At 53.8% G+C, this 11452-nt stretch overlaps 4 protein-coding genes and 1 non-coding gene across 5 annotated transcripts; 4 read left to right on the forward strand and 1 right to left on the reverse strand.

The window, feature by feature from the left end:
* Positions 1-1311: 1311 nt before the first annotated feature.
* Positions 1312-1884, forward strand: LY79DRAFT_572036 (uncharacterized protein). The gene is made up of 2 exons (XM_060559307.1): positions 1312-1653; positions 1834-1884. Exons 1-2 carry the CDS (start codon positions 1501-1503, stop codon positions 1876-1878), a joined length of 198 nt encoding a protein of 65 aa, XP_060407644.1. The 5' UTR covers positions 1312-1500; the 3' UTR covers positions 1879-1884.
* A 245-nt stretch (positions 1885-2129) lies between these two features.
* Positions 2130-3708, forward strand: LY79DRAFT_572038 (S1/P1 nuclease). The gene is made up of 3 exons (XM_060559308.1): positions 2130-2645; positions 2708-2799; positions 2874-3708. The coding sequence occupies exons 1-3, from the start codon at positions 2411-2413 to the stop codon at positions 3468-3470; spliced, it is 924 nt and encodes a 307-aa protein (XP_060407645.1). The 5' UTR covers positions 2130-2410; the 3' UTR covers positions 3471-3708.
* Positions 3709-4217: 509 nt separating this feature from the next.
* LY79DRAFT_674704 (FAD dependent oxidoreductase) lies at positions 4218-6048 on the forward strand (the record flags this gene model as incomplete). Its single annotated transcript, XM_060564348.1, has 2 exons — positions 4218-4288; positions 4368-6048. The coding sequence occupies 2 exons, from the start codon at positions 4218-4220 to the stop codon at positions 6046-6048; spliced, it is 1752 nt and encodes a 583-aa protein (XP_060407646.1).
* A 1990-nt stretch (positions 6049-8038) lies between these two features.
* Positions 8039-8120, forward strand: LY79DRAFT_t276. Its single transcript has one exon. It is a non-coding gene; the product is annotated as a tRNA-Leu (tRNA).
* Positions 8121-8518: 398 nt separating this feature from the next.
* On the reverse strand, positions 8519-10366 carry LY79DRAFT_653991 (heterokaryon incompatibility protein; the record flags this gene model as incomplete). The annotated part of the gene is made up of 2 exons (XM_060562628.1): positions 8519-9625; positions 9731-10366. 2 exons carry the CDS (start codon positions 10364-10366, stop codon positions 8519-8521), a joined length of 1743 nt encoding a protein of 580 aa, XP_060407647.1.
* Between the last annotated feature and the right edge of the window lie 1086 nt (positions 10367-11452).

The raw sequence follows: 11452 nt of genomic DNA on the forward strand, positions 1-11452 counted from the left end.
CCTTATTCCCGAAGAAGTATAGTGGCTGGCGTGGATCGCAGCTATTCGGGAACTGCCGTCCATCCGGCCCAGGTGTGCGCCTTGGCCGGCTTAACAAAATTTACTTTTTCTGGCAGACCCTGCTTCGCGACTATGCATCCCGCTAGAACCAGTACAGCTTATTCTTCCACGACAGCTTTACGTTGCTAGCTAGCTAAGGTCCTGGTCTTCCACGTTCTTGTGTTTTTTGAGGGCTCTACTTCAACAGGCGCGGCAGTGGCGCCGTACTACGGAGCGGGCGCCCGCGCGGCGTTAAAAGCGGGGCGCCTTCTCCATGCGGAAGGAATTGATGCCACGTGACTTACTGGTTAGGTGACGAATCGGTCACGTTGGGGTAGGTGCCCTGAGGGCACCTGTAATTACAAGAGCCTTTAGGGCCTTCAGGGCTTTTAGGAGAAGTGCAGGGAAAAGGCCCCCTAAAAGCCCCTGTGGCTAAAGTGGCTACGCTCTAAAGAGCCCTGTAGGTAGGCACGTACCTACCCTCGAGAACGTATTCTCTCGTGCCAGAACTGCTTCTTTCATTTCCGACATTTAACAACAGAATACTTGGCAACCAGGCCTTTATCAGGTTAAACAGGGCTGATCGGATTGCTTAGCAGCTAAATTTCGGTGCGATACAATGACTGAAGCCACTGGCAATCCCCGGCGGTGATGTCTCTAGTTGTGCAGTGTCGGGGGCCTGAAAGCGGTGTCTAATACTGGTACTCCGTATCCGTACTGAACTACCTACCAGGGATATGCTTGTTCCTGTTCGTGATTAGGTACATAGTACTTGTACCTGTCTGCAAATTACAGCCAGATAATCTACCGTAGCGCCTTCTCTAGTGGCTCACTTGATAAATGGCATCGCTACCGCTCGTCTTTATCTTATCGCAGGAACGGATACCTACCTACCTAGGTAGGTAGGTAAGGCCCCGCCGCCGGCTTGACTCGACAACCATCCTAGGTAGTGTACTCCGTACTGTGGTAGAACAGAACGCCTATACGTATAGTTTATGTGTGAGGCGCCATCCCTGGATCCCGTTATCTGGCAGCTTTAGCCTTCTTCCATGCCTACCTGCTCTGTGCACAGGTCTTCGTCCATTGGTTCCTCATCACAGAAGCGCGACGGGCACATTGCACATATTGCACATGTCAATCTCCACACTGGAAGCACATCTATCCTTTGCTTGGCACTCTGCACACCGCATTTACACGGTATGGGTTTCGAACGATGCGCCTGGGCAATAGTGAAAGCTTGAATTCCTAGCCCTGCTCACCCCACCATAGCTGGCCTCAAGAAGAGCGAGCTCGCTGACTGACGAGGACCTTGCTGCTTGCCTCTTCTGTGCCGTTGTCGACTAACCAACTCCGGCCGAACCTCACTCGCTCACATAGTGTAGGATTTACCTACCTCCATCCCTAGCAAAGGCCGTTATGACTCGCTCAGCTCCCTGATCTACTAGTGTGGAATCCGAATACATGTCTGCTGCGCCGACTCGGCCAGGGACTTTGCAGCTCTCGCCAGCAATGTCTCGGAAACCAACCGTCTCAGCCCTGTCATGCTATATCCTCCAATCGCAGCTCCCAAAGACGGGCACGGGTAGAATACCAGTGCAATTTGGTCGGCGGCCGGTGAGTTAAGCCTATTTTAGAAGGCACTGCCACCACCGCCACTGCCACTGCCACTGCCGCCACTGCCCACGTCCATAACCCATGCAAAAAACGCCCTTTTTGCCGCAAATCCACTATCGCCAACAGACGCCCACAATGCCCAAGATTAAGCCCTCATATCTAACCTTCAAAGAGTAACAGCAACGTATACAGATATACTATCGCAATAAGGGTACTACGCTTTAATTAGACAAATTACATAATATAATAAGTTTTTAAATTAATTATAGCTGTTGCCTCTATTTTGCCTTCACTATGAATTGCTTAAATCTAAAGAGTTTTTGACTTTATGTAACTTTCTAAATCTTGGCCTTCTTATTGGTCAGTCGGGTCGGAATATTGTTTTTGCTGACGCTGACATAATGTATTCCAAAATAGGCTTAACTCACCGGCCGCCGACCAAATTGCACCGGTATTCTACCCGTGCCCCCAAAGACGACAGCTCAGCTGCGGAGGTGTCCGAGGGCTGGTGTCTCGACGTGCCATATCAGATGACAGCCACGTTGAGAGCCGATAGCTCGATAGCGCGATTTAAAGGGGTTAGTGTGTCGCAGACAGGCGGCTAGTTGAGCTGTTGAAGGCTAGTCGCGGTATCCGATAAGAGCACCGTGTCTCTGCTCGACTCGACTCAATGTCTTGCGAGCAATCACATTGACCTCGATTTCTTTCTCTTTCGCGTACAACAAGGCGACGACACCACACCACACCACACCACACGATGCGCTCATCACTCGCCTTGTTGGCGGCCGCCGCCGTCCAGCCGGCCCTCTCCTGGGGCAATGTTGGCCACCGCACTGTCGGCTACCTGGCCGAGAAGTACCTAACGGACGAGGCCGCCGCCGTCTTCGGAGAGCTCCTCGCCAACGACCGCAACTACGACATCTCCGACGCTGCCACGTGGGCCGACACGCTCCGGGGCCACATGGGCTGGGCGAGCAAGTATCACTACGTCAGTACGTCGTTGTCCGGTCGCGATTGTAGCCTTACGCCTGGACACTCGGCTCACCAGCTTCAGATCCCCGCGATGACCCTCCCCGCCTCTGCGGCATGAAGTATCCCCAAGACTGCCCGTCCAGCGGCTGCGTCATCTCCGCCATCCAGAACTACGTGCGTCCTCCCGTTCTAACCACCCAATTCTCACCCTCTCAGTCGTTTGAGACTGACAACATTCCCCTCCGCAGACCTCCCAGATCCTCGACACCTCCCTCCCGCACATCAACCGCAAGAACGCGACCATGTTCGTTATCCACTTCCTCGGCGACATCCACCAGCCCCTACATGCCACCGGCCTCCTCCGCGGCGGCAACGATATCCGCCCCGTCTGCTGGCGCCGCCAGCCGCGCGACGGCGTCTGCACGGGCCCGATGAGCCTGCACTCGGTCTGGGACACACAGATGCCGCACCGCATCCGCGGTTTGCCGCCGCATCTGAGCCCGTCGGACGAGAAAAAGGCCGCCGCGGCGTGGGCAGCGGACCTGCACGTCCGCCAGGCCGCGGCCGGTATCGACGCCTCGCCAGCTCAGCAGTGCATCGATCTCGACACGGGGGCATGCGCAGCCGCTTGGGCGGGCGAATCTAACGCGCTCGTGTGCTCACATGTGCTGCGGCCCGGGCTGACGTTTCTCAAGGGCAACGACCTGAGCGAGAAGTACTACGACGACAACTGGGAGGTGGTGGAGGAGGTCATCGGGCAGGCCGGCGTGAGGTTAGGCGCCTGGCTCAACGCCATTGCTGAGAGGCTGGTCCGTGAGGAGGCGCCCAAGTTTGAGGACCTCTGATACACAGTCGAGGGGCTATATAGCGGGGCTACTGGCCGTAACACACAGGTCGAGACTCTGTACAGGATAGCAACACCACACTTAGTCCAAATGCCTATTATCCTGTGCCTAACTTAGGATTAAAAATATGCATAGATATCTATATAGATTTCCCCTCTATAATACCTATGGATACAATAGAGAGCAAAAGGCGAGGGCCTCCTTAAGCCCCGGGCGAATAACGGCTGTCTAGTGGGCAAGGGCCATTTAGCCGCGCTGTCCACTAACAGAGGGGCTCAATTGTCAACCCCGATGCGTGATAGCAGCCAAACTTGCCCACGGTAATCGCAGGGTCATCACACGGATAAGCGCAGGATGCTGATCGCTTGGCTACAGGAGCAACTCATACCTCGGCTTGTTAGTGTAGACAACTAGAGGGGTGTGTGGTGTGTTGTCGGGTCCTCCGCTAACAATTAAGCCCCCTGCTAGTTCCGATCTCTGGGGGGGGCGGATCGATTCCCCAAGACGATCGCTAATCTGTAGGCGTAGGTGAATCAACAACAAAGATGGCGTTGCGGGGAATGACCTCATCAAACTCTATGTCACAGCGTCATAGACAAGCGAAGCAATACAAGCTTGCGTCGTATTTGATGGCGGTTCGTCAGCGGTTTCGTTTTCCACGGCGGCGATTCTGAACCTGCATCATCCATCCCATCGATGGCATCTCAACCCACAGACTGTGATATCGAGCGGAACAGCCCAGAAAACATGTCGCAGAACGGGAACACGGGCAAGGATGGGCGCAAAAGAGTCCTCGTCGTCGGTGCCGGTGCGGCCGGGTGCGTTCCATGTTTGCTATGTTCATCAACCCTCGACATTAATTTTCTGTGAACGTGTTTGCTGACTGACCCCTGCCAGCATGTCAACGGCCTATCATCTGTCCAACCATCCCGAAAAGTTTGATGTCACCATCATCGACTCGGTCGACTACTGCGGAGGCCAGGCATTCTCCATTCCCCTCGACAAAGAACGTCATGGCGCAAGCTGGTTCAACCAGGGCGTGCAGGGCGGCAGCTACATCTTCCACCATACGCTGACCATGTTCGCCCGCCAGGGGTACCACGCAGACCCCGTGAAGCTGCAGGTCTCATTCGGCAAGGCCGACAAGTTCTGGACAAATGTCTTCCCTACCGACTTCATTGCGAAGCACCAGGCCGAGGTCCGCCGTCTGGCGTTCATGCTCAAGTTCATGAGGTGGTTCGAGGTCCTCTTCGCGCTGCTGCCGCTTAAGGTCGTCTTCAAGCTCTTCCTCTTCTCCGACGAATTCACAAACGTCGTTGGTCTCCCCATGACCGCCCTGTTCCTCGGCACGGGCAACGCGACCCCGGAGGTCCCGGCCATCATGCTCGAGCGCCTCTGCACGTCGCCGACCTACGGAATGTGGTACCCCGCCGACAAGAACAGCGTGGTGTCGAACCTTCCGCCAATGGTTGTGTTCCCCAATTTCACTGACTTCTACACCGCCTGGAAGAAGGACCTCGAGTCCCGTGGTGTGACCGTCCGCCTGTCCACCGAGCTCACCGAGGTCGTCCACCGGAACAAGCGCGGCGTCTTCGTCAAGACCAAGCCCCGCACCCCCGTGGAGGACGGCCACAACCCCGTCGGCGGCGACCCAGACGCCATTGAGTCCGAGGAACACTACGACGAGATCGTTCTCTGTGTGCTTGCCGACACGGCCAAGAAGATCCTCGGCAAGACGTCGTCCTGGCGTGAGCGCAGGGTCCTCGGCTCGGCCAAGTTCTCCGACGACATCACCATCACGCACAACGACTCTGACTATATGAAGAAGTACTATGAGAACTTTTACGACGAGGGAAAGGCAGTCAAGACACTAGGCAAGAACGGCGACATGGACCATTCTTCCCGCCTCGCGTTCGCCAAGGACAACTTTAGGCCCATGTACTACATCCGCATGTACGATGGCGACCTCTCCAAGCTCGAGATGTGCTTCGATACCACCAACTACCAGAGCCAGTTCCCGCAGAAGGTGCCGTTCGAGCAGCACGTCTTTCAGACCATATACCTGAACAAGGGCCGCGACCGCAAGCACTGGACCGACGACGAGATCGACAAGGACAAGATCATCCGCGCCGACTGGTGGCACCAGCTCTGCCACTCGTGGACACACTACGTCTTTGTCGTGCCCTGGATGATGTTCCTCCAGGCCAAGAAGCGCACCCGCTTCGCCGCGTCGTGGACCCTGGTTAACGCGCACGAGGTCGCCATCATGTCCGGCATCGCCGCCGCCGTTGACATGGGCGCCGACTACCCGGAGGACCTGGAACACGACAAGTTCGCGCTGCTGTGCTTCAGGCTGTACTATCTCCTCGCCTACGGGAAATGGTACCGCCGCAAATTCAAGGACAGCAAGAGCCAGAAGGCCAAGGATGGCGCCAGCTGGGCCTCGGGCCTCTACGGAAGCGTCTATCAGGGGCCGGGCGTCTCTACGACGGAGAGGTCGGTGTGGAGGGAGGAGGTGAAGGCCGGGAGGAGCACGGAGAACCTGGCCGACGGCAATAATGGGCGGAGTCAGCCGTAATTCCAGACGGAAGTGTGCGAAGGCGGCGCATCAGTACAGCTTGCGCAATGGCAGGGCAAATCTACTTCGCAAAATCATGCCATATGCTTTGGTTCCCACCGAACGAGAGCTACTTCTTTTGTCACAAGACCATAGCCAAAGATGACTCACCTCATCGCACGGTTGGGCCGGGGTATGGGATGGCAATCCATGAGGTCTTGTCCTAATTTTGTATAGAGAGCATTGTGCATTTTATAATTAAGAGCAGCGTCCTTATTAGAAGCCTGGGCACCACATATATTTATGCAAGCCTATATTGACCACTAGTAATTAATATATTCACTAAGAATTTCTGGCTAATAAAAGTTCAAAAAACATATCTAGGTAGTAAAGGTAGGCTGTAATTTTTGTAATTACTATGAACCACTTTACATAAAGCGTGTTTTTATTTAAAGCTTAGGTGAATAAACTGATTAAGTGTGATAATGAAGGGAACAGAAACCAAGTACCACATCTGTAAATACGATGGAGTATTCAGCCGAACTAGAAGTCCAGCCCAGCTTAGAAGTATGGTGAATAGAATAAAGCAAAGGAGTACCAGCTCTAATTTTGAAGCTCGGCTATCACCAATGTAAAGCCCAAGTATCACAGCGATGTAACAATCAAGCGGCTGTACAACCAAGACAGAGAAAGCCCAGTCATGCAGATAGCGAGAAGGTTCAATGGAGACTTCCGGAATCAAAAGAAATGCAACGATCACCGACCCCAGCCCTGTAAACATGAAAACCACATAACGATAGTCATCCACTGAGATTGCGAAAAGCGGGAAGACAGTGATGCTTGAATGTCGACGTATTCCGTCCCCGTCACAGTCTCTTGCTTTGGCAATGAAACGATCCCCCGATTATCTCTCGAGCGGGCTTCTATTGAGGATGTTGGCCTCGACACGCCGTCGGCCTTGGTACCGGCTGTATTATATGGATAGTGCCGAAACTCCCCGAGTAGAATCTCAAGCTTGGATGGTGAAGAAAGCCTTCTCCCAGTTGATGCCCTGATATTCATATCGGCCTCGATGTCTCGGAGAAGATTTGAAACTCGATTTATTACAACGTTATTGTTTCGCTGCTTTGCTGTGATCTCTGTTTCGGGATTAGTGGCTCATCTCGTGAGAACCGAAGTTCCTTCATTCCAGTCCGATAAGCAGTAAGCAAAGCTATAGGCTGTCTGACAGATTCTCCATCCTCCTCTTGCTTGTTCGATTTCATGTGACTTCTAAAAGTGTCGAAAACTGTCAGAGCGACCGCCGTGACTGGACCCGACAGAAGAAACACGGGCAAGACCTGCCCGAAGCCCCATTCATTCTCTTCGCCTTTGGCATCGGCGGATTCTCGCGCCTGTATGAGACGAATGGTTCCCCAGATTGAGGCTGAAAAGAGCCAGAGGACCTGCACGTTTTGCTGGCCAGCAAGCCTCTTATGCAGTGGAATAGAATAGGTGTTTTATCCGGGACCGTTTCACTGCAGGAATGATAGGTAGTACTTACATCCGCCGCAAAAATAAATGTCAAGAGTTGGAAAACATACAAATAGAAAACAAGTTAAACCACGAGCAGAATTAAGGGGTGCGTGGGTAGTTCAATGATACTTCATCATGGGTGCCCATCCAACTTAAATGCAGATCTATTACGGAAACCCTGGTCGCGACATGTGGTTGCGCCCACAGGGAGAAACGCTATGGTTCATGATTGTTGGCTGTTTCTGCGAACTGTGTTAGTTTCGAAGCACAGCATGCAAGCGAACAGCCGGTCGACGTCATCCTCATCCTGGAGGGTTTCAGCTATAAGCTTTTCAGTTTTCAGACCACTGCTCATTCACGGCGTGTAGCCAAGAGGATACAGAAAAAAAAAAGAGTAGGTTAGACACCACACCTATCCATGCTAGGCACCTCGAATGGCCGTAATGTTTTGCTCACATATATATATGGTCATTTTAGTTCTCCCAGCAGCAGTCAAGGCAAGATGGCCGAGCGGTCTAAGGCGCTAGCTTCAGGTGCTAGTCAAGTAATTGGCGTGGGTTCGAATCCCACTCTTGTCATCTTTTCTTTTGCCTCGTTCGTGGCCATCCTTGTTGGCTTTTGTTAGGGTGATGGTTTTACGGCGATGGCCAAGACAAGTTTGAAGTCCGTCAGTAGGACAGGCTTGGTGGGAAACTAGTACGGTTACCGACGATTTTGGGGCAATCTGCCAAACGGAACGGAGCGGAGCGGAAGGATATGGCACCCTACGGGTACTCCGACAACGTGCACTTGCGAGAGGGCAGGATTTATTGCTCACCTCTTAGTAGAGACTTGTCGCACGGTAACTGACGATTGCGGTCCGGTCCCAAGAGCGCAGACCAGAATGAATAAACGAACAGATGCCGCTCACGCATTGTCTGTCGTCCGCTCATCGCATCATGAATTCGCGGATCTCGCCATACATGATGCCATGCACTTACGACTCCCCCACAATTTCGTAAAAGCCCTCTTCCGTCTCCCGGATGGCATACGGCGTTTTCCCGTCAAGGAAAATCATGATCTTGTCTCCTGGCCGAGCATGCATCGGAGCCAACCCGACGTACCCCGACGCCGAGAGGAACGGCCGTCGTGAGTGGAGATTCTTCAGGGCGGACAGGAACCACGGCTGCTGCCACCCGATAGTGTCGTCTATACGGATGCCCATATCCTCCATTTCGGCGGCGAACTTCCCAGCGCCTCTGCTCATCCACACGACCGCCTGGGCGAAGCCCTCCAGAAGCTCGGCCTGTCTCTCCGGCTCCTTGTAGTGGTAGCGGTCCGCGGTGCAGATGCGTATGACGTCTTTGAAGTCCTGGGCCTTGATCTTCTCGGCGAACATGGGCGACTTCTTGCACAGGTTCTCGACGTCGTCGAGGTATTCCAACGCAGCCTTGCAGTCCAGCTCCTCGACCCAGTTGGGGTCCCAGACGTTGCCCGTCTCCACGACGGCATCGACTAGAACGGCCCGCAGCTGTACAGTCTTTTCATCCGGGATGAGAACGGCTTGCTCCTGAAACGAGGCCTTTGAGGCATCGAACTTTGAGCGCCACGGGTTCCCGTTGTTTGGTCTCCTGATCCCCATCCTCCAGTCGGGTGCCCACGTTGCCAAAGGCTTATCGCGTGGAAATTGGCAGTACGACAAGACATCAATGTTGCCCTGAAGGAGAATGCGCCGGCCGATATTTTGATACACCTGCTCGCAGCTGAGGCTGTAGTCCGAAAGACCTTCAAATTCGGCGACGTCGTCAGCAAAATGCATCACGGCGAAGACGCGGTCCCGGTGATCCGTCGACTGCGGTTGATTGTAGTCGATCTCCATCACCAGCGTTGTCACCAACACCGCGAAGAGACTCTCGCTGCCAACCGTCATGCCATTCTCTACCTCGGAGATCGTGCGCGTGGCCAGACGTGCGGACGGGTCGCCATGCCGCAGCTGGTACCTGCGCCGCCGGGTGAAGACGCCCTCGAGGAAGTTGTTCGCCGGGGTCTTGAAGCCGCGGAGCATCTCCACAAGCGTCTCCATCACTTCCTGGCCCCCTTCCTCCTGGATCCTGGTGAGTTTATCGTAGATGGTGCTGAGGAAGACTAGGAACTCTCTCAGGTCGGCGTGCCCTATGGATGCATGCCCGCAGAGTATGTCGAGATCGACCGCAACGGCGAATTCCAGGAAAATCCACACCCGAGTCCAGTAATCTCTCTTGCAGAACGCGCGGAGCGCGTGGGATACTCTCTGGAGGAAGACGATGTCGGCGTGGGCCCGCACCACGTCGACGTACTTCTCCTCTCTCACCAAGGCACTCATAGCGCGGGTGTGAGAGAAGAACAGGTCGATATCGTCTCCGGGGGGGCCCATCCATACAGCGACCCGGGTGGCGGCCGTGTAGATCTGGAGCATGATGCGAACCTGGTGGCCCTTTTCGGCATTGTCGCTCTGGTTGATGCATAGTTGATCGATCCGGACGTAGACGCCCCCGGTATTGCGAAGATATTGGAGGGCGGCCTCACCATTGGAGCCGCATTTCTGCACGGTGCCATCGATCACGATCGGGCTTTCAGCGCCGCTCTGGCCCCAGCAGTACGAGAGGGCGACGAAGGGGGGAGAGCCACTGAGAGGGAAATGATGAAGCTCGCCGATCACTTTGTCATCTTGCGAAGGATTTTCGTGTTCGGCAGCAGTAGGTTCGAGGTATAAGAGACGGAACTCATACGTAGTGTGGTCCAGGGCACGATAAGCGATACCCTGTGCCTCGCCTGATGAGCTTATTGGAATGATGGGCTCAGCCATTCCAGAAGGGGTCGAGGTCGTTTCTGATGACGCTTCAAAAGGCGTTCTGGTGGATAATTATAAGGATGAGCTGGAATGGCTTGCACTACTAGAAGCTAAGACATGTATGCCAAGGGCGCTGCGCCATGTTTTAACATGGGGAGAGATGTCTCCGAGTGACGCGGCCCATCTGTCGTGCTTAACGAGAAAGCTGAGTCCCTGAGAAAGACCAGTTGAGAAATATTGTCAGGTGGCCATATTTGAAGTGCCTTGAGACGAGGAGATGGATTTTTCGTACAAATGGCTTCGGTATAGCACATTCTCTCCCTCAGCCAAGAATCAGTGACACGTCCTTCAAGGCTAGAGCCTCCCACTTTGACCGTTTCCCATCACCGCTCGCTTGACGGTACAATATTCCATTTTGCCACTCGTCCCAAAGCACCGTATCTTGCCATTATCATAAATCGTGGCGAAACTGATCCCTGTTGTCGAACAGGACGTCGGCGGCGTAAATGTCGTCGTGAGAGAATCCATCGTTTGACTCGCTGGCTACCAAATCCGCTGCTCAAAAGTGTTACGCCAGGTATGGAAGCAGGGTTATAGCGAAGAAGTCATACTCGAGGAGCACAGAGGAAACCCAGAGGCTTTGGGCAATCTTTATAACGTGCAGCACCTTGCAGGCCGAAAGGATGACTGAAGCCAAGGTGCGGCTGGGCGACGCTGGAATTGAGGCGAAACGGTACGGGCCAGTCATCAACTGCAACTGATGCCAACATCACTGTCTTTGATTGTGGAGATTGGCCCATATCTAGGTATGGCCATGCCCTTGAGAACTGAAACAGTCTCATAGGTTCGCCAAGATGACTTGGACAAATCAGCTCGGGGCTCAACTCCCAGCTTTCCGCCCTCTCTTGGGCACGTTTTGATAGTGTTGGTTTTCACTGGTTAATTGATGGGATCCCGTATCTCGTAATATCACAAAGGTTAGGAAAAGGTGGTCAAATTTGTGGTTATTAATAGTTAACTAGTTAATAAGGTAAAGTAAAAGCATAAGTGTAGTAGCACCCTTGCGTATAGGCAAAGGTAGAGGATTCTACTAGTAAGCAG

Source organism: Colletotrichum navitas, assembly GCF_030913465.1.
Source record: "Colletotrichum navitas strain CBS 125086 chromosome Unknown LY79scaffold_137, whole genome shotgun sequence".
NCBI classification, from domain to species: domain Eukaryota; kingdom Fungi; phylum Ascomycota; class Sordariomycetes; order Glomerellales; family Glomerellaceae; genus Colletotrichum; species Colletotrichum navitas.